The 27,575-nt window shown below is 44.2% G+C and overlaps 1 protein-coding gene across 2 annotated transcripts; it reads left to right on the forward strand.

The window, feature by feature from the left end:
* The first annotated feature begins 1,138 nt into the window (after window positions 1–1,138).
* Window positions 1,139–27,416, forward strand: GPAT4 (glycerol-3-phosphate acyltransferase 4). Of its 2 annotated transcripts, none has more exons than XM_026689039.2 (13): window positions 1,139–1,378; window positions 8,735–9,518; window positions 15,888–15,957; window positions 16,065–16,362; window positions 16,994–17,068; window positions 18,411–18,500; window positions 20,116–20,209; window positions 20,950–21,065; window positions 21,235–21,290; window positions 23,422–23,507; window positions 25,398–25,526; window positions 25,634–25,713; window positions 26,637–27,416. In XM_026689039.2, the coding sequence occupies exons 2-13, from the start codon at window positions 9,354–9,356 to the stop codon at window positions 26,743–26,745; spliced, it is 1,368 nt and encodes a 455-aa protein (XP_026544824.1). In that variant the 5' UTR covers window positions 1,139–1,378; window positions 8,735–9,353; the 3' UTR covers window positions 26,746–27,416. The 2 variants fall into 2 exon arrangements, with proteins under 2 accessions (XP_026544824.1, XP_026544823.1); XM_026689038.2 differs by lacking the exon at window positions 1,139–1,378 and adding an exon at window positions 7,210–7,338.
* The last annotated feature ends 159 nt before the right edge of the window (window positions 27,417–27,575 follow it).

Here is a 27,575-nt window from a genome sequence, read left to right on the forward strand (position 1 = left end):
TTTATTTTTTATGCTTCTTACTTCCTCTATAAGATGACTCTGGGCAGCTATTCATGTACACCCATAAAAATATATACAACAATGAAACAATATGAAGAATTTTTTTAATAAGTAACAGCTTAAGACCTCTTTTGTAAAACTTTTATTGTAAAACAAATACTTTGTTCTTCTTTCAGGCTTTCAATATATATTTATATTTAACTTTGAAGAAAGTTAAGTATTTCATGTACACACACGAACTAGGCTGCCCTGTTTCTCTATGTTGTATAATACAGTATATATGGGAATATGCATAATTTTGTATTCATTCATTCATTCTGTCATGGTTATGTAAAGTATATGGAGGTGGAGACACTGAGAGCTGTATGCAATGAAATCTCATTTTAATGTATGCAGATTAGTGTACATTCAAAGTGACAATAAAGTTATTATTCTCTTCTCTTCTCTGTTCTATTCTGTTCTATTCTATTCTAATCCTTATTTCTATCCTATCCTTCATTCTATTCTATTCTCTATGTTCTGTTCTATTCTATTCTATTTGACTATTCTATTCTTTTAAGACTATTGTATTCTATTCTATTTTCTGTTCTGTTGAATTGTATTGTATTCTCTATTTTGTTCTGTTCCGTTCTATTCTATTCTATTTTTCATTCCTTTATTCTATTCTACTCCAATTATTCCTATTCTATTCTTTCTATTCTATTCTGATTTCTATTCTATTCTATTCTATTCTATTTTTTCTATTCTATTCTATTTTTTATTTTATTCTATTTCTATTCTATTCTATTTCTATTCTGTTCTGTCCTAATCTTTATCATTTATCTTTCAATCTCCATCTCTCTATTCCCACAAAAGGCCGCATCACACTGGCAGCTCCTCTGCTTCAATCACAGTCTTCGGGCAAAGAATTGCGGGCTTCTCATTGGTCCACGGGCCCGAGGGTGGGATCTCAAAGCAACGTCCCTCTTAACAGGGCGCATGCCTACGTCACCGCCGCGCCCCCCCTCTTGCACCCACAAAGACGACACGAAACGCTTTGACGTGTCAAAGGAAGAAAGAGATGAGAGGTAACTGAGGGGCAAATCCTTCTGCGCAGGCGCCGTCCGCCTCTGATGGGCCGAGCTGCGATTGGTTGGTCGGGAAGAAAGGGAGGAGGCGAGGCTGAAAGGTGGAAAAGGGGGTGGAGCAACCCGGCGCGGCCCGAAGACCCGCTCTCCCCCCACCTCGACGCGGTGACGTCGAGGGCCGAGCGCGCATGCGCTCTAGCTCCGCGCGGCTCCCTTGCGGCTCCAGCTGTGTGGCGGCGGCGCGTCGGTCTCCTCAGCCGTGGCTGGGTGGGGGAGGGGCCCGGGCCGAAGGGGCAGCGGCGTGGCGGCAGGTGAGTGTCCCGCCCCCGGCCACGCCCCTTTGCGCTCGGCGGCTGAGGGGAGGGCGCCTGGGAGAGGGGAGGGTCGGGGGTCGCTTTGGAGACGTCGGTTGTTCCGTCCGTCCCCCCCCCCACACGCCCGGCCTACCTCGCCGTGTTGTTGTGGGAAATGACGTCACAAGGCCTCGGTGCGGGGGGGGGCTGTCCTCGCGGCGCCTGTTCTCAAAGAGTGAAGGGAAAGGGGGGGGGGGTCGCCCCTAAGCTCCTCACCCCCACCTCACCCCCCCACCTGACAAAGTAGGGCAGGATAAATCATCGGAACGAATAAAAATATGGATGCGGGATTCGGTCTGATAACGATCCAAACCACCGTTGCAGGGATGTCTGTCCATCCTGGGTCGGCTTGAAGACTTGTGGACTTCAACTCCCAGAATTCCCCAGCCAGCTGTCCAACCTGGGCAGCTCTAACAGATCTAACAGGGTGGGAAGGGTCCTGGTAGGTCATCTAGTCCAACCCCCTGCCCAAGCAGGAGACCCTACGCCCTTTCTGACAAATGGCAGTCCAATATCCCCTTGAAAGCCTCCAGGGATGACGCTCCCACAACTTCCCGAGGCAACTTCTGTTCTGTTGCTTGATTGTTCTCCCTCTCAGAAAATTCCTCCTTATTTCCAGGTTGAATCTCTCTCCTTGGTCAGTTTCCATCCATTGTTCCTTGTCTGGCCTTCAGGGGCTTTGGAAAATAGCTTGACCCCCTCCCTCCTCTCTGGGGCAGCCCCTCAAATATTAGAACACTGCTATCCTGTCTCCCCTGGTCCTTTTCTTCATTAAAGTCAGTTTTAATAGAGTTGGAAGGGACCCTATAGGTCATCTAGTCCAACCCCTCCACACCCAAGCAGGAGACCCTACACCATTTCTGTCAGTCTCTTCTTGAAAGCCTCCAGGGATGAAGCTCCCACAACCTCCAAAGGCAACTTCTGTTCTGTTACTTGATTGTTCAGGAAATGCCTCCTTATTTCCAGGTTGAATCTCTCCTTGCTCACTTTCCATTCATTATTCCTTGTCTGGCCTTCGGGTGCTTTGGAAAGTAGCTGGACCCCCTCCTCTTATCTCTTTTTATACCTTTTTTGCTTTCTTTCTGCCCTATTCTCTGATTTTGGGAATATCTGGCCGATAACAACCCTTGGGGGATTCAGAACCTTGCATGTTCTTTTGGAGTATTTTAATCGGCTCCAATAATAATTAAATTAGCAATTTATGGGACTTTTCCCCTAAAGGACAGACATGACTACAGAGGCTTTTTGTTAGCAATGCTTTTACTATGGTAAAAATCTAATTGGAATAATTTTAATTAAGCACAATGGTATCTTATCAGTAGCGGTAATAATCACCTTGCTAATCAGGTGGATGGAGTGTGACATACATACTGTAGTTCACCATTCTCCTATCTGGCATTCTTCAAATATTTGTAGATTACAACATCTGTGTCATCTCCAGCAAGCATGGCCATTGGCCATTGCTTATAGCTAGGAATGAAAGGAATTGTAGCTCAAATGCAGGTGCAAGAAGATAAATATAAATCGATATGGATCTATGGACTTGATGCTGCAGAGAAGTAATGTACCATATTGTCTGGATGTGAATGATAGACATTTCATAATTATGACAACAGTCCTGAGTGACAGGAACAGAGATGCTGTTGACCTGGTGCCATATAGTGTTGAGGCTTGATAAAATAACGCAGCATATATTTGTTTATGGATTTACAATTAAGTTTATACAGAGGGGAGTTTATATCGCTTTAAGATCCCTTACCACTTTTCGATAGAATAGAATAGAATAGAATAGAATAGAATAGAATAGAATACTTTATTGGCCAAGTGTGATTGGACACACAAGGAATTTGTCTTGGTGCAAATGTTCTCAGTGTACATAAAAGAGAAGATACATTCATCAAGAGTCAAGAATCATCAGGTACAACACTTAATAATTGTCATAGGGTACAATAAGCAATCAAATCGTATTAGAAAATGGTCAATATAAATCATAAGGATACAAGCGACAAAGTTACAGTCACAAGTGGGAGGAGATGGGCGATAAGGAGTGATGAGAAAATTAATAGTGATAGTAGTGCAGACTTAATAAATAGTTGGACAGTGTTGAGGGAATTATTTGTTTAGCAGAGTGATGGCGATCAGAGAAAAACTCCTTGTGTCTAGTTGTTCTGGTGTCCAGGGCTCTATAGCATCGTTTTGAGGGTAGGAGTTGAAACAGTTTATGTCCGGGATGTGATTGATGACAGCTACTTTGGTCTAGTGGTGAAGCCATCCAAGCTGGCCAAAAATAACAAATTCAACATTACATTAATACAGCCAATCATCTTAGAAGCCAGGTTTTTAAGTGCACACTGAAATACATGACATGTTCCAGAAGGATATTTCAGATTCTTTAACCATATTCCCTGTTCCCATCTGTACCAATGATGGTGAGAGAGCTAGAAACAGCATCCCAGCCTTTGAACAGAATATACATATATATACATATTCTTTGAACAGAATATACTTATGCAAGCTGTCAGGTTGAGTAGGATTACACTTTCAGGAAACAATATTGAATTGAAGCCTTCAGTGGGTTTTTTCCCCCAAGTCATTCAGCAGTGGTTTAGCTATACAGAAAACAATACTTAGGCGTGCCTGCACTATTTAGACAAAAACTGGGTGGTTTTTTTTTTCTTAAAATCTTTTGAGCTCCTAAAATATCAGTTAACCATTTGAATAAGTATTTAAAAATATAAGCTATTTTTAACAAAAGTGCTTGTAAGCTCTACAGAACAAGCAGATACTATAACATAGAATGAATTCTTTATTGGCCAAGTGTGATTAGACACCCCAGGAATTTGTCTTGGTGCAAATGCTCTCAGTGTATATAAAAAGAAAAGATACATTTGTCATAAGGTACAACACTTGGTCATAGGATAACAGGATTGGAGGTCTTCTAGTGCAGCCCCTTGCTCAAGCAGGAAACTCACCCTATATTCATTTCAGACAAATGGCTGTCCAATATCCTCTTGAAAACTTCCAGTGGTGAAGCACCCACAACTTCTGAAGGCCAGCCATTCCACTGATTAATTGTTGTCATCGGCAGGAAATTTCCCCTTAGCTACAGATCAAATCTTCCTATTATGATCTTGCCTTGCCCTCTTGTGCTTTGGAGATACTTGTACTTACTTATTTTATTTTTATTTTTATTTTGTTAAATTTATTTGCCCCCTAACGTTGCTGTGGGGCAACTTTAAGCAGCTTACAACAATCAAAGGAAATGACACGAGTGTGAACAAAACAGAAGTAAAACAATAGAACAATAAAATAAAGAGTGAAAAAGAACACAAGAAGAATACATACTTGTAGTTGCTTTCAATTATATATTTATTTATAGTAAATAGGATGGTGTCTACAGGTAGTCCTCAACTTAAAACAGTCTGTTTAGTGACTGAAAAAAGTGAAAAAAGTACTTAGATCACTTTTCTCATTTAACGACCGTTGCAGTATCTCTGGGATCGTGCCATCAAAATTCAGACACTTGGCAACTGGTTCACACTTACAACGGTTGCTGTATCCTTGGTCATGTGATCAATTCTTGTGACTTCCTGACAGGCAGAGTCAATGGGGAAGCCAGATTACTAATTTAAGAACTGCGGTGATTCAATTAACAGCCATGGCAAGTAAGGTCGTAAAAGGTGGCAAAGCTCACTTAACAAATGTCTCACTTAACAACAGAAATTTGGGGCTCCATTGTGGTTCGTAAGTCAAGGACCACCTGTACTATGACATCGGTATCATCCCAAAAGCACGAAAAGTACGTTAGCTTCATTCAGAAACAACTGTTTAAACGAGATAGCTGCCTGTGTAACTTAGGTTTATAAAATTCATTATAAGGGTTCTCAGAAATACGTTGAATGAAAGAGCATCCTAGTTAGTTTTGTTTTTTTTAAATATTGTACATAAAACAAAGCAGTGGGCTGCTAGTTCCGATGGCTTACATATTTGTGGCTTATTAAATTACAGCTGCGTTCATGCAATATCTTCAGTTATAAATTATAGCTTACGAATGACAATAGTTAATATTATATGCTAAATCAAAAGCAAATTAAGCATAATTATGTCTTAGCCTGATATAGGAGCCAATATTCCAGTCAATGAATATTCCAGTCATTGTTTATTTTGAGTCAGAGAAGTGGGGAGGTTGCGTTAGCTTCCTTGCTTTTGAAAGAACCCTTTACTTGTAAATGTTGTTTTAAGTAGTCATGATGTTCTCTCTCTCTCTTTTTTACTGTCATTATATAAGTCATCTGGAATTGGGTGGCCTCTAAATTCAATGTATTATGTCAGTAAATACTCCTAAATTATCTAGGGCCATGGTTGTCAAGTTTAACAGATTGCGTCTACCCCCTCCTTATAAAAAGAAAAGCTATTTTTGTTTTAGTGGCTTACAATACTCTCTGCCCATGGCTGGTGAGAACTGCATGCTCTGACTGTTTATGCGGAGGAAACATTTTAAAGGCCGAGTTTGTAGCAACTTGTTCGTAAATTTTGCAGAATTGGACTACAATCTCAATAACATGAGGAACCAAGAGTGTATGCCGGTTGTGCAACATTTCAGTTTTCTCACTCTTTATTTGACTTTCTAAGTAACAAATAGGAGAAGCTACAGCTTGCTCAAGTTTCTACCAGTTGAGGAAGTTCATTTTGAAAAATGCACCATTATTAGCAGAGGGGCGGGGAGGCTCTTTAGGGCTGCTTAAAACCTAGCAGCTTGGCAAGAAAGCAAAATGCCGTCCAATATCAGATCAGAGAGCTTTTCACCACCTGGATATTTAATTTTACAGTCATGGCCTACGGACATTAATGAGTCTCCTCTGCATGAATTTGTCAAATCCTTTTTTAAAAAATCTGTTAATATACATTGAAGATGCAGCTTAAATAAATCAGTGACTATTGTCACATCTTAGAGTAGCATTTCTCAACCGCAGCGACTTTAAGGTGCACGGATTTCATCTCCCAGAAGCGCAATATGTATAACATATTCATTCTTAAATAGTTTTCTAAATTGGTCACTCTTGAGCCGGGAAAGAGACGGTGTCCAGAATTCTTCATGCTGGCTAGAGAATTTGGGGAGTTGAAATTCATACATCCTAAATTTGCTGAGGTTGAGAAACATTAGAGCAATTGAATCCATGCTTTAATTGGTGAATTGCCTTTTTTATCTGCCATTTCCAGTACATATATCGATGCAATATTAAGACAGACAATATAATCTCCCTCTGCGGAATTTAATCGATGTCGTAACAGCTAGTCAGTGATTTCACTGCCAAGTCCTAAACTTGTCATTTAAGAGTTGGCTTTCCTGATGGCTACGATGTGAACATCTTCACATGAACCTTTTACCAGTCAGGTATTCCCCAGACCATCTGAACTACAGTCCCCACAAATTGGCTACAGAAGTTGGGGGCTGCATCCAAATACATGTTGAGAACATCAGGTTAAATACCTTTTACTTCCGCCCTTGGGATTGTAATAATCAACTGTCTCATGATTAACATTAATCTAGATCTCTGCTCTAGCTTGCGTCAGGAGCACCTTTCTGATCTGTTAGCCCCGTGGGGAAACAGGTACACTGTCTCTCTTGCTAATAACTCTTGGGTTAGTTAATTTGAGAACTGGTTAGGCAGTTGGTTGTCATGATTCTGGCGTGTTTGTATATGGAAAAAACACACACACACACTCCTCATCCCGAGCCTGTACTCTGGAATCTCTTGGAACACTGCGTAGGGATTACACGTGGTTGCAAACATCTGATTGCTGTTCCCTTCCAGCTGTGATGCAAGGCTATAAGCTATTGCAGTTAAGATCTGGCTGAAGGCTGCCTGGAGCTGAGTTGCTCTCCAGAGATTTCATTTTGCTTCTGCCTCTTAACTGTAAGTGGAAACGCCTTGGATGGTAGCTCCAGCTCTTTATTCCATTCCCATGTGATTTCTGTTTACCTAATGTTTGCCGTGAGTAAAATGCAGAGTTTTCTATAAATTAGAATATATTTTTTTTCTCAGAGTGAAGTGCTTCATGTATTAGGTTGTACTTTTACATTATATTCATGAGGTCTAGAGGTGTTTTAAAGGGGGATTTCCCGATCTGTTCATTTGGGTTCAGATTCAGCGTGTGTGGATTAGGTGCACTTTTCGTTTCTGTTTTTTTTTATTTAGCTATTCCATGTACATCTTTCCTGTTTATTAGTGTAATTCCTCAGGACTGTCTTTGAAGAAAAAACGGGAATCGCATCTTTGAAAATGTCTGATTTGTGACAACATCTGTGATTCAGTGGCAGGTGGTGCTAGAGTTTTCGATATATTCTAGTGGCTTAGATTAGAACACAGGTCCCTTAACTACCTTTTTTCTCAGGATTGTCCCCTCCATAATTTGATCCATGGTCCTCTTCTGAGACCACCAGGGAAAGACATCATTGCATGCGATTCATCTAAATCAAGGATCTCCAACCCTGGCAACTTTAAGCCTGCCTGACTTCAGGGAGTTGAAGTCCTCCAGGCTCAGTTGCCAAAGTTAGAGACCCCTGATCTAGAAAATGGGGCTTTTTAACGCTTGCGGGAGAGTGTTTCACTCACATCCATACTGTTTGTCTAGTGACTTTTTCCTCTTTGAAAGATTTTAGTACAGTATCTTAAAAAACAGACAACGCCTTAGTAATAACATGTTGTTGGGAAGCAATGTAAGTTGTAGACATGTTGTCTTGAAAAATAGTCCTGGGAAATAACCTATAATATCAGTCTTCTGAAGTTGCTGCCCTCTGCAATTGTATACTCCCAAGTTTCCCCACCCATGGGAAGTCCCCAAATGTTAGGAGGGGACCAGATTGAAGAAAGGGGTTCTATAGGCACAACACTTTTTGTACTGATTAGGATTCCCTTATTATTGTGACCGCATGCCAGGCTGACAGTTAGTCACTTTGTTTGGTCACTTTGGCAAGTCACAGTTTCCTTCTAACAAATAGGTAGGAAGCTTCCCCAAATTAGTGGGAAGTTTCTTCCTTTTAAGACCACAAACGAGTAACGTAAATCCCGGTGAGTATTTCAGCTAGGAACAACTCTTTGTGGGTCCTTGGACCTAAAAGGATTCCTCAATTATAAGCAGACCTTACTGAGCTTACGACCTGCTTTGCTTATCCCTGGCTTTTATCTTCGCTGCTTTTTGAGGGAGACACTGCTGCCACTGTCTGTTCTTGTAAAGAGAAGTGGTTATGTGGCCTCACCATACTTCCGTTGTGGTTGCACTGAGATTTCTTTCTTTCTCTTTCCTCACTAGTGACTGGGATCTGGGAACGCTGTACTTTTAAGAACATCTTCCATGGACAAGGAAACATCTTGCAGCTTTCGGCGGTGGATGGGATCGAGAGGCCTTCGAAGGAGTTTTGCCACAAGTTCCACGAGACAACCAGAGCTGGCTCTTGTGTCCCGGGGGCAAGGGCGCTAGTTTTGCAGGGCGCCAGCTCTTCCGCCAATGCAGGACAAGAGAAGGAGCACACCTCGTTCTTGCAAAGAGACGTTGGGTACTTCCGAAAACTCAAGCAAGACTTCTCTTCCCAGCATTTGGAGAGCTGTTCCCTGCCCTGCCAGTGGCTTGTGCAGTGACCCATTGTGTTACCCTCTCACCCCTAGCCAGTCTTCCCAGTTTCTGTTTGTGCCTCTTTCCAGAGTAGATCATGGGAGTTCTTGGCCACCCCAAGCCCGCCGGAGGAAGGGTGTGAACTCTGAAATGGCCCCTGTGATAGGCCAGAGACCTGCTGCACACTCAAAGTTGTTGTTGGTTGACAGGGGAAAGGACTGACTGACTGACTGCCTGCCCAGGGCAGCTTCTTTCTGCCTGTCGGGAATTTGCAGGGCACTGGCCTCGCGTGGCCTAGCCTGCCTTCTTCCCCTTCGTCATGTTTCTGTTGCTGCCCGTTGACAGTTTGGTCGTTAACCTGTTGGGCATTTCCCTGACTGTCCTCTTCACTCTGCTTTTGGTCTTCATCATTGTGCCAGCCATCTTTGGCGTTTCCTTCGGCATCCGCCGTCTCTACATGAAAAGTCTTCTGCAGATCTTCCAGGTGAGTTTCCCATGCTTTAACATTCCTCGGGGTGGGGGGTGGGGGGGTGGAGCAGCCTGAGGCTGGGTTGTTCCTGCAACCGGCACAAAAAAAGGAATGACTCAGCAGCTCTTTCGACACAGGCCTTGCCTGCTCGATTAGGAAACGTGGAGTTTCAGGCAAGCCCAGCTGTACGATGGGTTGTCAGCGTTACGTAAGGACAAAGGAAGATGTCCCTGGCAGGCAGGTGCAAGGCGCTGCTTAACCATTAAAATTTCCCCTGCGTGGAGATGGCTTTCAGGTCAGAATGGAGTAGCTACACAGATAGTAGCCCAACAGCAGTTCTCCTACCGCTCAGATACGGACTCTGACATCAACCCTTAAAAGGAAGACAGTGGGCCTTCCTCATACTGATCAGGCATAAGCCGGCCTTGTAACTCCATGTTCTCCCCCCTCTCCAAATCACTTTTCAAGGATGGAAACATAAGACCAAGCTATACATCATGTCGAGGGTCACCTTGAAGCCGTTGCATGAAAGAACCTCCCTCTTTTTTTCCATTTGTCACTTTCTTGAGGGCTGCTTCGCCCGCGAAAACTTGATGCGCACCCTGGGACCCTGTACATCCCTTACCACTGTTCATTAATTCTACCAGAGTCTTGGCTGGTTGCAGTCACACAAACAATTATACCTAGCGAGCCAGTCACTGGGAAATTACCTCTCCTCTTTTTCTTTCTTACTCCTCCAAAACTAGCCAGAATCAGAATACACGTGAGAGTTTCGAGTCTTAAAATAAGAGCATTTATTACTTCAGTTTCCCCAAGGTTCATTGCGTTTGAAATCATCTAAAATCAAATAGTTGTACTGCGTGAATAGATTGTGTTGAAAGCATGTCCTGTTAACAGGTTAACAGTAATAAACTGTGGAAAAATAAAAACAGGAAATAAAGGAGAATTAAGATGCCATTGTTAAACTCTGGATAGCAGAGTGCTTTTAGAGATTTTCTTTGGTTTCCTTTGAAAGGAAGTTGGTGACAGCAGTATCTTATGCATCTTTAAAAATCAAAACAGGGTATTGAACAGCAGTTCTGGGTCAGTATTTCCATGCACAACAACTCCAGAATCCCTTTCATGGCCTGGCCCACCCTAGTTCAGATTCTATCAGCATGTTGTGATTATTTGACCAAGTACAAATTATAAGAGCAATTACTTTTGTACTTATCCACGTAGAACCCAGTTCTCAATTTTAGTGTTCATCTTTTCACATACAGAGATAATTTAGGAACCTGTCCTTTTTCTATGTACCGCTCCAAATAATGTGGTGCAGTTAGAAACTTGGCGACCTTACTCTCTCAGCTGATGTTTCACAGCCCCCCTGTTCCTAGCCCTCCATCATAGGAACTTCCATTTTCAGCTGCTCTTCGTTCCATTCTTCAACCATTTCAGGCCATAGCTCTCAAGTGTCCTTCAGGGAGATTTCCCAGGACATTGGCTGATTCCTTGGTGAAGCACCAGCAGGAAGTTGAAGGATGAGATGGCTGGCAGCAGGCTGACCCGCACCATGCTGGTGAAGGTAAAAGGTTCCCCTCGCACAACCGTGCCAATCGTTTCCGGCTCCAGTGGGTGGTGCTCCTCTCCGTTGCAGAGCCAAAGAAGAGCCAGCGCTGTTCAAAGACATCTCCGTGGTCATGTGGCCGGCAGGACTAAACGCCTTCGAAGGCGCACAGGACACTGTTTCCTTCCCCCCAAAGGGGTCCCTATTTTTCTACTTGCATTTTTTGCGTGCTTTCGAACTGCCAGGTTGGCAGAAGCTGGTACAAGGAACGGGAGCTCGCTCCGTGACGCGGCACTAGGGATTCGAACCACCTAACTGCTGACCTTTCTGATCGACAAGCTCAGCGTCTTAGTGCCTGAGCCACCACATCCCTTCATGCTGATAGCCACCTGAGGACCTTCTACCTCCTGAGTTGCCTGTAACCCAGAGGGAGTGTTAATTTCTGTCCAGGGATTTCCACAGGGCGTTAGATTCAGTGGGAACTGTTTTGGGAGTCAGAACCTTTGCAAATACTTTTCCCCCAGTTGTCAGCTGAATGTACGTAGGTAATTTTTTTTTAATGAGGGGCTTCTGACGTTCCTTGGAGGATCCGATCTGACCACATTCCATGCTAAGAAAAGCAAACAATAATACACCCAAAAAAAATCCAGCTTTGGTGAGGGTTGCTTAAATTGTCCAGCTGAACCAGGTCTGTGTGTCCTTTTGCGTAGCTTGTATAACGCAACCATGCTTGTTTTGCATAACGTATTTTGTAGGACATAGGTCAGAACGCTACCCTTAGGACTGAAAATCTTTCAAAGTCATCTCTCTAGCTACCATTCAACCATTGCTTGCGTTTCTTCTCCCTATCCCAGCTTGTTTTAGAATAGAATTCTTTATTGGCCAAGTGTGATTGGACACACAAGGAATTTGTCTTTGGTGCATAAGCCTCTCGGTGGACATAAAGAAAAAAATAAAATACATTCATCAAGAATCATAAGATGCAACACTTAGTGATAGTCATATGTTACTAATAAGCAATCAAATTATACCAGGGAACAAATAAAACAAATATAAATTGTAAAGATACAAGCAACACGGTTATAAGTGGGAAGAGATAGGTAATAGGAAGGATAAGAATAATAATAGTAATATAGTTTTACTAAGTAGTTTGACAGTGTTGTGGGAATTATTTGTTTAGCAGAGGGATGGCATTCAGGAAAAAAAAAACTGCCCTTGTGTCTAGTTGTTCTGGTGTGCAGGACTCTATAGCGTCGTTTTGAGGGTGGGAGTTGAAACAGTTTATGTCCAGGATGTGAGGGGCCTGTAGATATTTTCACAGCTCTCTTTTGGACTCGTGCAGTACACAGGTCCTTGATGGAAGGTAGGTTGGTAGCAATTGTTTTTTCTGCAGTTCCTCTCTGAATTACTCTCTGAAGTCTGTGTCGGTCTTGCCTGGGTTGCAGAGCCAAACCAGACCGTGATAGAGGTGCTTTCTCCCTTATTTTCAGCATGAAAGTAGAGCCTGTCAAGAAATTGGATTCTGCACTTTTTTGTTGCTGAGTATCTATTTCGTATTTCCTCTAGGAGTTCAAGGCATCATCATCCGTGGCTGTGTGTATGACAGGCATGGTCGGTCATCCTTCTAAGATTCTTAATGAAGCCTGTGTTAAATTCAGAGGGTCAGATGGGAAAGGGGGCAAGAAGCATGGGGAGAGGAGGAGGGGGGGCAGGGGTGAGCCTGATCTTTCTATAATGCAACGATAGGCTAGTTTCCAGGAGACTGTGTGGATGTTGTGGTGTGAAACGAAGGATTTGGGGCCAAAAAGGAAAAGGGGAAGAACCCAGAGGGAGCAAGAAGGGAGCGGACTGCCTGCCCAGGACGTTCAGAATCAGCCAGGTAGAAGTGCCTCTTCTGCTGTCCCAAAGGTGCTTTTTCAAACAGGCAACTGGACTTTCTTGTTTTTTTTCCTTTGAAGACATTTCGCTTCTCATCCAAGAAGCTTCTTTAGCTCTGACTGGATGAGAGGCGAATCGTCTTCAAAGAAAAAAAACAAGAAAGTCCAGTTGCCTCTTTGAAAAAGCACCTTTAAGACAACCATGACCTGGATGACTGAGAATCTCCATATTTCCCTCTTCTGCTGCACCTTGCTTTAGTTTCGTTTAATTAACTTTGTTGTCCTTGCACCTCGTACAACGAGATCAAACACCATCTTCAGTGCACATCGTGACCATGAAAATAAACCCACACATCCTTCACCCTCCACACATTGAACCGAAAACCCCCAACACCACACCAACCCTGCACTATACAGTAGAATTCAACAGAGCTCCTGCCCTGGGATAGAAGCTGGTTTTCAGCCTATTTGTCCTTGTTTTTATTATTCTGTACAGTCTGCCAGGTGGTAATAGTTCCAAAAAAGGCTGCCCAGGATGAGAGGGATCTTTGAGAATGTGGGTCCTTTCCCTTGCCCTTACAGCCTGGTCGGTGGGCAGCCTGTCTGACACCAGGTACAAAGGTTAGGCAGCAGCAAAGGCAGCTCCAGCCCCACCTACCATGGCAGGACTTTCTGCTGATTATTCTGCAACTTGGAAGTCAATTTAAACACAGAGTCTGACTTTTCCTCTCTTGAAGCTTCCTGGGATTTGCGTTTCAGTTATGTTTTTTTTTTTTTAAAATTCCTTCTTTTGACTCTAAGCCAGCACTTTTCGTTTTTCAGACCTCTCATCTAAGTAGCTGCCTCAAGCTTCTATTCTTATCAACTAGGTTTAGTGACTGTTCTCCCTGTCTTATTCTATGCCCCTATCAAGAGGTGTTGGTCAAGATTTTAGATGCCGCCAAAAGGAAGATGCTTAGAGTGGAATATTGAAAAATAAGCAAATAAAACTTGCAGATGCCAACAAGCAACAAATAACATCTCCATTGTCATCTGAACCAGCCAGTTTTAAATATAAAAAAAAAGCTGAAAAGAAATCCATGGTCAGGTTTAAATAGAGCCCCCTGGAAAGCTTCCTCTTTGCCCAAGCAGTCTCAAAGAGCAAGTTTTCACTGTCCACAAGCAAAATGAATTATTTCAGATGGTGGGTGTGTCCTCCACCTCCATAACATAAAATGCAGTTTGATTTCCCCTACTTAATGGGCTAGATAAGAAAGGAATGATGACAGAAGAGGAAGAGATAAGATGACAGGAAGAGCTGTTCTATGCCAAAGGATTCTGGTCCAGCATCCCTTCTCTCTAATGACTCATCCTCTACTCTAGAGGAAGCCCATGACCAGGATAGACTCACTGGTTCCACACAGCCTGTTATGCCATGGTTTATTATATTTGTGATTGGCAAAGCGTGGCATTAATTTTCAGCAATCCAGGTCAAAAGGGAAACGTGAGAGAGGCAATTTTCTCACATTTAGTGGAACAATACAGTATAAGCCCCAAAACAGCTTATTACTCTACTACTTTAAAAAATAAAGCAATATTCCAAAATTCTGCTTTGCTCAACCAGCCACCTCCAGAAAAAATGAATAATTCATCCCTTGACTGTTAAAAAAAATGTCTATTACTGGAAGAAGCTAAAATTATCGTTCTCGCAGCCTAATAATACATGATCCGTAGTTTACAAATCACAGGAGCTGGTGTTACACCGCACATTAAGAACAAAGATATCAAACAGATTACAGCTTAGCAGTCTTTGGGTCTGTGGTCATAAATGTAATTAATAACATCAATTTAGCAAGATGGGTGACTAGGTCACATTGTCACATTGTCAAGCTCTATAGAGTTATCTAATACAGTTTTGCATGCTCTGTTCACCATAATTTGACAGAATTTAACTTTTGACTGCAGTTTGCTGAGGGTTGAATTTGACAAGTTTCTTCCCACAGAGCATATGCAGGAGCTGTTTATCCAAAGCTTCTGGATTTGACCTCATCCTGTCCAGCATATTCCTTCCAGCCTAGTGGAAGCTGGTGAAGCGGGACAGGAAATTAGCACCTCTCCATTTTCATTTTTGGACCCCATGATGTTAGATGAACTGCTAAACAGGCAGTGCGTTATATCTATGGAGATTCTCAGTCCACCAAGTCATGGCTGTCCCAAAGGTGCTTTTTCAATAGGCAATTGGACTTTCTGGTTTTTTTTTCTTTGAAGACGTTTTGCTTCTCATCCAAGAAGCTTCTTCAGCTCTGACAGGGTGGTGGAGAATGGAAGGATTTATACTCCTTGCAGACAGCTGGTCATTTGCATCCTTTTAGAGGGTCATTGAGGCCACTTGGAGGTTCCTCGGTGCCCTCAGGGTCACCCGAGTGATGCAAATGGGTGTGGAGCCTTTTTGGAACGGTTGAAAGGACTGTGTTGTACACTGGAGATACATGATGTCGTATCCCTCCCCCTCTGTGGAGGGAGGGCTCTTCAATTTTGACATAGATGGCCTCATTAACCCCTCTTTCAAACCAGCGGTCCTCCCTGTCCAAAATGTGGACTTTGTTGTCTTCAAAAGAGCGGCCTGTCTCTTTTAAATGCAGATGGGCTGCTGAATCTAGTCCCTGATGGGTTTGTTCTCCTATGTTGAGCCATGCATTGGTGAAGTGGTCGTTGTACAGATCTACACATGGCTCACTGCATTGTACCGCATATGCCACGTCGCCTCAGTTTGCATCTGGGTGGTTTTATCCTTGGGGTGGGCAAGCTTTTGCTTGTCCACCCCAAGGATAAAACTAAGACATTGTGTTAGTTGCCAGCCTCTGATCGCTTCCCTAAACTTGTCACTCCTTACCATCTACGCACAGAGCCAGCACCCTGGTTCAAAGGTTTCGCATCCGGCTCCGAAGGATCTCACTTCTTCTTTCTCTTTATGCCTTGCAGTGGGCAACGTTAAGGATTGAGCGGGGCGCCAAAGAGAAGAACCACACCGTTTATAAGCCCTATGTCAACGGTAAGAGGGCCAGGTGCCTTTTCTTAAGAGCAGGGGAGGTGCGGGGGGTGCGTCAGGCTCCGTTCCTCCTACGGTTCGGCTGGAACAGGTGTCTGGTCTTGTTGCAGGGATCATTGCCAAAGAGCCCACTTCGTTGGAAGAGGAGATCAAGGAGAACCGCAGGAGCTCCAGCAACAAGACCCTGGATGCCCCCGAGTTTGAGCTCTCCGACATCTTCTACTTCTGCCGCAAAGGCGTGGAGAGCATTATGGACGACGAGGTGACCAAGCGCTTCTCCGCAGAGGAGCTGGAGTCCTGGAACCTGCTGAGCCGAACCAACTACAACTTCCACTACATCAGCCTGCGCCTCACCATCCTGTGGGGGGTGGGCTTCGTGGTCCGCTACTGCTTCCTGCTGCCACTCAGGTAAAGGCCAGGGACAGGCTTGGGCTTCTCCTGGGGCAGCGATGGGGGGAAGGTGGGACACCTGATTGTTTCTCCTGGACAAACCCCATTTCAGGGTTCCCAGTAATAATTCCATCATCAAGCAAAACTCCGAGGCAGGTAGAGATTCCTCCGAGAATGGCTTGATTGGACATATCACATTTGCACAGATCTGGTGATAAACCGACTCTGAAGACTTCCCGCAGTTTTCCCCTCGTTAAAAGTAAAATGTTTTTTTCCCACTTTCCCAAAACAATCAGTCGCATGGTCCAATCGCGGCTCCGTCTGGTTGCCTGGTGACACCACTCCTCCTTCCTCCGACCACGTGTGACAATGTCCTTGGTTCCCAAGAGAAAATATTTTGTTTTGGCTACAGAATCCCAGCTATCTCAAATCCCCCCTCCCTACCCCTCAGCTCCAGTGTGGCAATTCTGAAGCTGTCAAGATAGCATGGGTCAGATCAGCTTCAAGGTTGACACCCTATAGCAGAGGTCCCCAAACTTGGCCACTTTAAGACTTGTGGACTTCAACTCCCAGAATTCTCCAGCCAGCTATGCCTTAATTGTACCTTAATTCCTTGTTTTCCCTCCCTCCCCTTTTTCCCCCCTTGTAGGGTTGCCCTGGCTTTTACTGGTATTAGCCTTCTGGTGTCGGGCACTACCATGGTGGGTTTGTTACCCAATGGAAGGTGAGTCCTTAGCAACAGATTACATGACATTCATTGTCCAAAGGGAGGAACGTAAACATCTAAAAGATAATCAGTTGTTGGGGTGGTAAAATGGTTGATCCCCTCTTAACACATTGAATTGCTGTCATCTCCACAGTTTGGATTGTCCTTCAGCAGCAAAGCAAAGCCGATCTTCCTTCTCTACCCAACTCTTTTGGCAGAACAGCCAGGAGTTAAAAGAAATGGGACACCTTCTCTGACATTCCTTCCCATTATGTGGGGTGCTGTCCTCAGATTCTTGAGGGAGTGTTAAATAAACTTAATGGGCAGGTGAGAGAGGCGGTTAGGTGTGGGAAGAAGAACGCAGGCAAACCACTTCCAGAATCTGCCCAAGAAAACAGCTTGGACTTACCAAGGCAGTCAGCAGAGAGCCAAGAATGACTTGAGGGCACACAAAGGGAAAAAAAGAGAGAGATTTGAAGGGAGGGATAGGCCATTCTGTAAAAAGGCTGGCGGATCAGGATTCTCAGGGTATATTTCAGAAGGCTGACTTTACTAGTTGTAAGATAACATCTTAAGGAAATGCCTGTCTCAAGCTCTTGGCATCTACACAGCTCAAGATTTCCAAGATAATTCAAGAGGAAGCTCTTCGCCTCACTTCTTACTTGGAAATCAGTTAATTATTGGAACAGACTTTAAGGTTCCTGTTTGCAGAGGGTGTTCCTTGGAGCAGGTTCTTGCAAGAAATCTGGAGCAAGGGGTCTTTGGTGGTCTGGTTGTTTCCTTGCAGACATTTCATTACCCAAGCTAGAGAACATCATGCAGTGCTGAGGAAAACAGCCTGCAAGAAAACCACTTAGAGCACCAACCCTGAGCTACAAATAGTCTCCTTCATTGAAATCGGAAGCAACCCCCAAATCCAGTGCGTTTGTCAAAATGACAGCAGCTGCATGGCACCGTCGCGTTGCAACTTCCACCTTTTCAATATGTCTCTGTGGACATCAAAGCACATGTATGTAAGAGGAGGAGACAATATTTGGAGTCTCCATTTCCTATCCCAGAATGCTTTGAAGACAAACGCTCACAGCCCCCTCTTAAACCTACTACCTATTTTAAATTATGGCTTTTCTTCATTGGGAAGAAATTGGGTAAAATTGGATATTATTATTATTATTATTATTATTATTATTATTATTATTATTATTATTATTATTATTATTATTATTATTATTATTATTCCTTGAGGTTTGTAAGCATTGTTTGGGAAAGGCAAGAGAGTAATGTTATAAACTATTAGCATGTCAGCCGTTGGGTTGAATTATAAACTGAGATGGGATAACAAGACGGTTCTTCTCGCCTTTAGGCACAAAGAATTCCTCAGCAAGCATGTGCACCTGATGTGCTACCGGATCTGTATACGAGCTCTTACAGCTATCATCACCTATCATCACAGGTATGGTGGGGACTGGGAGGAAGTTTGTGAGATATCGGCCCAAAGAAAGAGAACAAAACTTCCCACGTGCCACGGTTCTCTAGAACGATAGCACAAGGCAAAACGTAGAACTGGCTAGGGTTTAAATATATAAACATTCTAAACCAGGCGTCTCCAAACTTGGCAACTTTAAGACTTGTGGACTTCAATTCCCAGAATTCTGGAAGTTGAAGTCCACAAGTCTTATAGTTGCCAAGTTTGGAGACCTCCGTTCTAAATATTTAGCACGGGTTTATTTGCTCGTTTGCTTTTTTTATTTATTTGATGTTTATCTCAACTATATTATTCTATAAGTAATTCGAGGGGATGAACACGGTCCTCCTCCTGTTTTCCCCACCACAACAGTCCTCTCAGGTGGGTTGGGCTGAGAGAGACTGGCTGGCCCAAAATTACCCAGCCAGCTTTTTATTACTGACTGCTATAGCTGAGATGATAAGATTTAAATGTTTGTGAACAACAAAGTCCTCTATTTTGTCAAAAAAAACCAAAAAACCCCAGAAGGATGGCTGGATGAGATTTCTATTGCTTGGGGCATACATTTTCCTCATAAATAACAAAAAATGAAGAAAGGTTGCTAAAAGCCATGGAGAAGGGAATAGAGATTATACTTCTGGTGTAATTTATCTAGGCAATTGTCCATTTATTGAGGGGGGGGGGTTGGCACAGCATTTTGGGGGTCTCAGATAAGTTTGGAGGGTTGTGTGCTTGTGTTTTAAGTATCTATTGCCCTGGTCTCTGGGGCAAGGCTTAGAGCAGACGTGGGGAACTAGGGCCCTTTTATGACCTTTGGACTTCAACTTCCAGAATTCCTGAGCCAGCATGGCTCAGGAATTCTGGGAGTTGAAGTCTACAAGTTCAACTGGCCTAAACTTGAAGTCTACAAGTTCAACTGGCCTAAAAGTTCTTTGTCCATTAAGAGTTTTTTGTTTAGGCATGTTAGAATCTAACTAAATTAAAAAAAACATCAATACTTAATACTCCCTATTATAACTGCTGCTAGAATTTCCTTCACCCCAAAACTGGAAACAGCCTATGACCTCCCCCAGAAACCGCAATAATTAATAAGATATTCGAAAGTGCCAAAATGGACAGGTTGACGATGTTATTGAAAAATAAGGAAGAAGGAGAATATTACAAGATATGAGATGTTTGGTCCAAATGGCTTAAGGGGAAGACGCAGAGGCATCAAATGATAACGTGTGCGAAATTATAAATATCGTCTATGTGTAAATATATGTATGTATGTATATATATATATATATATATATATATATATATATATATATATATATATATATATATATATATATATATAAATGTTTAGAATGGGGAAGAATCTAACACAGCTATGGATAACATAGTTATAGATGTTATTAAGCAGTGTAAACACTGTTACAGTAACGTTGCAAAATGTGGAGATCTGTTTTTAATTGTTGAAACGTTGAATAAACATTTATTTTTTTTTAAAAAAGAGGGGAACGGGGAGCGAAGGATGCATGCAAACAAGCTGCCTCTTGAGTAAATTGAGCGTTTGCTTCAGTTTTTCACGTAATCCCTTTTTCCTTCCTAACCTTAGGGAAAACAGGCCCCGCAATGGAGGGATCTGTGTGGCTAACCATACATCTCCAATTGATGTCATCATTCTGGCCAGCGATGGCTACTATGCAATGGTAAGGACAGCAGTCCCATGTGATGACCCAGGGTGGGATACAAAACACAGTCACAGAAAACAGGGGAAGCCCCTTTTATTCCTTCAGTTTGCTTCCAAGTTCCAAATATCCTTGACTGGAGCCAAAAATCCCCACACAAACAGTTACAAGAAGAAGGAAAAAAGCCAACACAAACCAGGCAAGATAAGGGCTAGAGGATGTCCACAGATAACACACACTGGGAAGGACACCAAACTCAGAAAGGAACCATAAACTAGAGATATTTACACGCTTTGTTTCCAGCATGCGCCAGTACGCAGGTCCAAACTCTTATCCAGTTGTCACAGCTGCAACCAATGAGGGGGATCATGGCCGCTTCCTCTCCCCTAAGCCAAGTTGTTGCCTTCTCCATTCCTCCCTGCGTGTCCTAGGATGAAGAGGGGATGGGCCTGGTTCTTCCTCTGACTGCCCAGCCGGCCTCTGCCCTTCCCCAGCCTCCTCCACAACCTCCGCAGAGCCCCACTTCCACTCCCTGTCGGCTGTTCCTCCTCTCCCTCGGAGTCAGTCTCCATCAGGGGCATGACACCCCATCTGTCAGCGAGGGGTATTCAGACGTTTTGTAGGACAACGTGTCTTACGAGCCAAAGGCACTTTTCTTTCCGGATTAAACTATTCTGAATGAAGCGGCTATTTTGGGCCAGCTACATTATTCTGGGACTGCTGCGGGAAGTGACCTCTCTGACCCCCTCTTCTTTGCTCAGGTGGGCCAAATCCACGGGGGGCTCATGGGCGTCATACAGAGGGCCATGGTGAAGGCTTGTCCGCACGTCTGGTTTGAACGGTCTGAGGTCAAAGATCGCCATTTAGTGGCCAAGAGGTACGTGGCTTACGTCCTGCTCCCTCGGCAGAGTGAAAGTGGAGCCCGGGTCTCGCTGGATGGCGTGTCCGCGGCCGGGAATCCACCAGTCCTGCGTTGCTGACGTCTGATTCCGGAGCTACCAGGGCCGTTTCTTGAGATTCTCTTCCCTTTCTGTGTCTTCCTTTAGGCTAACAGAACACGCTAACGACAAAAGTAAACTGCCCGTCCTTATTTTCCCTGAAGGTAAGCGCCGGATGAAGAGAGAGGAGTGAGTTTGTTACTTAAAATGGGTGAAATGGGAAGTTGGCCTTTTAAACCGTGAGAGTCCAGAGAAAAGTAGAGAGAGAGAGAGAGACACACACACACACATATTCCCCCAGCTTCCTTTTCCTAACTGAACATGACCATAGAAAGTATCTTAACTTACTGCACCTCTGTACGGTTTGCCAACTGCACAGTGGCAGCGCTCCAGAGGGTGAATGTCATTGCCCAGAGGATCAATGGTTGCCTTCTCCCCTCTTTGGAAGAGCTTTGTAGCTCCTGCTGCCTTAAGAAAGTTCAAAACATCCTCAAAGATCCATCTCATCCTGGGAAGCCTTTTTTTGAACTATTACCATCTGGCAGATGGTACAGGATAATAAAAACAAGGACAAAGAGGCTGAAAAACAGCTTCTATCCCAGGGCAGTAACTCTGTTGAATTCCACTGTATAGTGCCATATTAATGCAATATCAGGAGTTTTCAATTCAATTGCATAGAAAGCGAAGGATGTGTGTTTGTGTTTATTTTCATAGTCATAAATTGTACACTGAAGATGCTATTTAGTTTAGTTTAGTTTATTGTCATTGCACCTCGTACAACGAAATTAAATACCATCTTCAGCGTACATCATGATTGAAAATAAACACAAACACACATCCTCCACATCCTATAGTCATCCAGGGTTTCTGATTGGGATAGATCCTAATACGTTTATCTACAGTGATAGTATCTGTGCAGTGTTCGGTATAGCACAGAACAGTTGCAGTTCGTTCCTCGAGCTCAGGTGTCCCAATTTGTGTTCTCAAAACAATCCTGAAGTTGTTGGGAAGCATCTTCTGGCCAAGATTTCACCGTCTTTATTATAGGCAGAACCCGTCTCCTAAGAGGGATGTATGCTGGTGCTAAAAGCAGTGACATATGGTCTGATTGTCCCAAATGTGGTAATTTCGTTGTACAAGGTGCAGTGACAATAAACTAAACTAAACTAAACTAAACCATGATGGAAATTAAGTCTGCAGCACTATGAGTCAATCATATAGCTCAGAATTAATTAATATTAATTGTATTTCTACATATCTAGTATGACTTTATACTTAAAAAAATAAATGTACCACAGGATTTCTTCTACCGTAGTGTGGAAACCTTTTTTTTTTTTTTGGTAAAATAATTCTACGCATGGGTTTCTATTGCATTCCAAACCTGAGCTGCTTTTCTCTTAAGGTAAACTTTGAACTCAACTTACAACCATTCATTTAGAGACCAAAGTTACAATGACACTAAGTGACTTACGAGTGTTTTTTTTCACACTTCACGATGATCAAAATCCAGGCCCTTGACAACCGGCTCACACTTATGACGGTTGCTGTGTCCCAGGGGTTACGTGGAGGAAGCCAGGTTTTACTTAACAACTGCAGTGAATTGCTTAACAATTGTGACAAGCAAGGTCGTAAAATAAGACAAAATTCACTTAATTAACAAATGTCTCTCTTAGCAACAGACATTTTGGGCTCAAATGTGGTTGTAAGTCGAGGACCTCTTGTGACTAAGCCTTAGATGATTTGTTAGATAAGGATAGATTCCTTTTTTAGGCACTAGGTGGAAATTATTGTAATTTTTTTTGGCTTGGATTTGGTTAAGTCATGTATATTCTCATATTGATTTTGACCGATCTGTAATTTTAAATGGCACAAGATATTTACATAAAATTAATGTTCTGAAAAAAATAATTTTACTTATATTTTCAGTTTTGTTTTGTTTTTTCTCTCTCTCTCTTTTTACTTTTTTTTTCTGCTCTACTTGCATTCCTTCCTTATCAAACGTTTAATAAAAATAATAACTAAACAAAAAGGACAAAAGAGAGCAACAGCTCCCATTTTCCTGTTCTGAGCTGAAAACCACTATTTGGAAGAAGCAGTGTAAATTAAAAGAGTTTGTCCTGTTTCCAAAGAAACTTATAATCCTGCTTTCTGTGTGCCAGTCTAAATCAGATGAGTGTTGATTAGATTGATTGGGTCAGGGGCCTCCTTGTTTTAAGGTCTGGCCAGTCCCCAGTGTAACATTATTCCCACTACGAGCAGGTCTCACAGGAGATCATCTTTCATTTCTCTTAATAGGCACATGTATTAACAACACTTCGGTGATGATGTTTAAGAAAGGAAGTTTTGAGATTGACGCTACAGTTTATCCTGTTGCCATCAAGGTAAGGATTCTTGCTGCTTAGCAAACCCATTGAAACTTGAAGGTAAGAGATGTAGATAAGAGTGGCACCTGGAAAGGTAGGCGTGGCTCAACTTTCTGGGTGTAGCAGAGATACCTGAAAGCAGGTAGGACCCAACATTTCACCAAGGCAGCTCCTGAAATGCCTTCCTGCCATCCCACAATCGTGTGTAACTGGAAGAACGTGGACTTTGGTACTCCCTGTGACCCACATGGCCTTAGTTCAGTAGTCCTCAGGTAGGAAAACACCCGGTGGAGTCTGCCCACCGCATTTAATTTCCCTTTTTATGGGATTCAGCCAAACTGATCAAGAGAAGCGCCAAGGAGTAAGAATTGGGATTTTGGTTGGGTCAGGACAAAGCCAGGTGAGTTCCTGATACCAGAGATCTTTTCAGAATCCCACCCTTCCAAACACAAACACACACCACCCTGCCAACTGCCCTGTTAATCAATTGTCAGAGACGCTTATGTTGGAGCGTAGGGATAGCCGGTCCATGCTGGCTCAGGAATTCTGGGAGCTGAAGTCCACAGGTCATAAAGTTGCCCCAACCGTGATCCGAAGAGTCGACGACAGTCCACACACACCGTTGTCAGGCTTCGCATTGGTGAGAAGAACTCTTCAGGCACTATTAGGTGCCCTGGTTCCCTTTGGGATGGGTGCTCAGCCCTCCCTACTCTATACCAGGAAGACCACTGTGGGTGGTTTCAGAGGGTAGTCCTACGGGTGAACCGGGACAATTTGTCCTGACGGGCTGATGAAACCTATCCTAGAATCAGAACGCAATTAGAGAAGAGACGCTATTTGCCATTCTTGGGTATGCCATTCTTTCAACCACAGGGAATGGGATGCACAGAAACATGTACCTGATGATCCTTGACTCTTGACAAATGTCTCTTTTCTTTTATGTGCACTGAGAGCATTTGCACCAAGAAAAATTCCTTGTGTGTCCAGTCACACTTGGCCAATAAAGAATTCTATTCTATTCTATTCTATTCTATTCTATTCTATTCTATTCTATTCTATTCTATTCTATTCTATTCTATGGGTGACATAGCAGTGTCCCAATATTTGAGGGGCTGCCCCAAAGAAGAAGGAGTCAAGCTATTCTCCAAAGCACCTGAAGGCAGGACAAGAAGCAGCGGGTGGAAACTAATTAAAGGAAAGAAGCAACCTAAAACTAAGGAGAAATTTCCTGACAGTGAGAAAAATTAACCAGTGAAATGGCTGCCTTCCAGAAGTCGTGTATGCTCCATCACTGAATGTTTTTAAGAAAAGACTGGATAACCATTTGTCTGATATGGTCTGGGGCCGTGATGGCGAACCTATGACATGTGTGCCAGAGGTGGCATGCAGAGGCGTCTCTGTGGGCACGGGCGCCATTGCCAGCTGCTCTTCTGGTTTATGGCACACACATGCGCACTGGCCAGCTGGTCTTTGCAGGTGCCAGAGCACCTGAAAACAAGCCCCAAAATGGCAAAAAAACCCGATCTTTTGGGGGCATTTTTGGGTGTTTTTCAGGTCGTTTTTTGGCCCCAAAAATGACCTAAAAACAGCCCAGGTCCAAAATGGCTTGAAAACAGGCATGTGCACACTGGCCAGCTGGTCTTCAGGTTTCTGGTGCTCGGCACACACGTACGCACACCTATGCACACGCATTCCAACCTGGGCACCTGATGCCAAAAGGTTCGCTATCCCTGGTCTAGGGGTCTCCTGAGACTGGACTAGAAGTTCTCCAAGGTCCTTCCCAATTCTCTCATCCTGTTATGCTCTATTTGGAGTCTCTGTCCTTCTGCTCTGGGCGAACCTTCTCACCCTCTTGCCTTTCTCTCACACACTCACTCTCTCTCTCTCTCTCTCTCTTTTTGTCTTCAGTATGACCCTCAATTTGGAGACGCCTTTTTCAACAGCAGCAAATACGGCATGGTGAACTATCTGCTCAGGATGATGACTAGCTGGGCAATTGTCTGCAGCGTCTGGTACCTGCCTCCAATGACCAGGGAGGTGAGTTCACTGGATCCAGGCCTTTGGGATGTCAGGAAATCAGCTGAGATCACCCCCCGGGTTCTTTCGGAAAAGAAACTGACCCTCTCGGCTGCCTTCCCTTTCAGCCTGCTGAAGATGCCGTGCAGTTTGCCAACCGGGTAAAATCTGCCATTGCCAGACAGGGAGGCCTGGTGGATCTCTTATGGTAAGCCAATCCGAGCTGATTGATTGGAGGTGGGAGCAAAAGGAAGGAAATAAGTGTAAGAGCCGTGGTGGCGCAGTGGTTGAGGTGCAATACTGTAGAGCTGCTTCTGCTGACTGCCGGCTGACTGCAATTTTGGCAGTTCGAATCTCACCAGCTCAAGGTTGACTCAGCCTTCCGTCCTTCCGAGGTGGGTAAAATGAGGACCCAGATGGTTGAGGGCAAGAGGCTGAGTCTGTAAACTGCTTAGAGAGGCTGTAAAGCACTGTGAAGCGGTATATAAGTCCAAGGGCTGGTTTCCTCCCACCCTCTCAGTAGTTAGAGTGCTGTATTGCAGGCTTAACTGCCCACTGCCAGCAGTTCGATCCTGACTGACTCCAGGTTGACTCATCCTTCTGAGGTGGTTAAAATGAGGACCCAGATTGTTGGGGGCAAGAGGCTGACTCTAAACCTCTTAGAGAGGGCTGGAAAGCACTGTAAAGTGGTATATACTACTGTAAGTCTAAGGGCTATGGCTATTTTCCTTCCTTCCCTCCCCACCCTCCCCTCCCTCCCTCCCTCCCTCCCTCCCCATCCCTCCCTTCCTTCCTTCCTTCCTTCTCAGCCAAGAAGCTTCTTCAGCTGACTTGGATGGTGCGGAATGGATATAAATCCTTACATTCCCCACCATCCTGTCAGAGCTGAAAAAGCTTCTTGGATGAGAAGCGAAATGTCTTCAAAAGAAAAAAAAAAGTCCAGTTGCCCCTTTGGGGGAAAACAAAACCCCACCTTTGGGACAACCGTGGCCTGGAGGATGGAGAAGAATCTCCACGGACCTTGAAAGCCCCATCCTTTATGCTCCCCAAACACCCTTTTCCTAGCCGACCTCCTGCTCCGGCCCCGATTTGACCGTTAACGCCCTGACAGCTGTGCTGCTTCTTCCGCAGGGACGGGGGCCTAAAGAGGGAAAAGGTGAAGGACACCTTCAAGGAAGAGCAGCAGAAGCTCTACAGCAAGATGATCGTGGGGAATCACGAGGACCGAAGCCGCTCCTGAGCTCCCAGAGATGGGAATCCGGGGAGGGGAATCTGTTACAGCACTGACTGCCTAAGAACAATCTCTGGTCTTGGGACGCCTAAGTGACCCGCGGCAGCAGCATTTCAAGCTTTGGGAGGTGGGGTTCCTAATTCACTAGCCCCTCCCTCCCCTTCCCATGGTGCTGCTGCCTTGTGCCCAGAAGGAAAGAGACCCTTGTCCTAATTTCTCCAGCTCGAACCCAGGAGCGGCAATGGAGAGAGTTTGGCCACTGCTGGCAAAACGCAGCGCTGGCCCATCTTCTGCAGGAATCGGCTGAAGTCCACCTGGGTCCCCCTGTGTTATGAGTTAATTTTGTGAGTTTGCTTGCAAGCAAATTTTGTGTAACAGACTCAGGTAGCTGATGCCAGAAAGATAGATCTCTGAATGAATCTGTGATTCTGTATGCAACTCAATCTCCCTGCCCTCCAATCTCCCTGGGACGGGCTGGCGGGACCTCTGCCGCCAAACGAGAGATCCCCCTCTCCCACCGCTTCCTGTGGGGAGCGCTGCAGAGGGCGGGCCGACGCCTCCTTGCCCCTCCCGCCCTCGCCCCTCCCGCCTCCCCTCCAGAAAAGCCGGATGCAGCTGCCGCATGGGCTCCACCCACCCACCCCCTCTGCATTTTGTATTAAATAATGTTGAAGGACGCAGTCCGGTGTCGAGTCGTGTTCCCTCGGCCTCTGCTGCATTGTTGCTCTCTGGGTGTTCAGTGGGGGGAGAGGCTCCCTTGGAAACCAGCCTTAAAGAGTTGGCGCCTCCTCCCCCCTTTGCTGCCCCACGTTAATTCCTTTCGCCTGGCACAATTATTG

The sequence above is a fragment of the Notechis scutatus genome, chromosome 7 (genome assembly GCF_049901735.1).
Source record: "Notechis scutatus isolate UNSWTSFEM ecotype Mainland chromosome 7, rNotScu1.2, whole genome shotgun sequence".
NCBI classification, from domain to species: Eukaryota; Metazoa; Chordata; class Lepidosauria; order Squamata; family Elapidae; genus Notechis; species Notechis scutatus.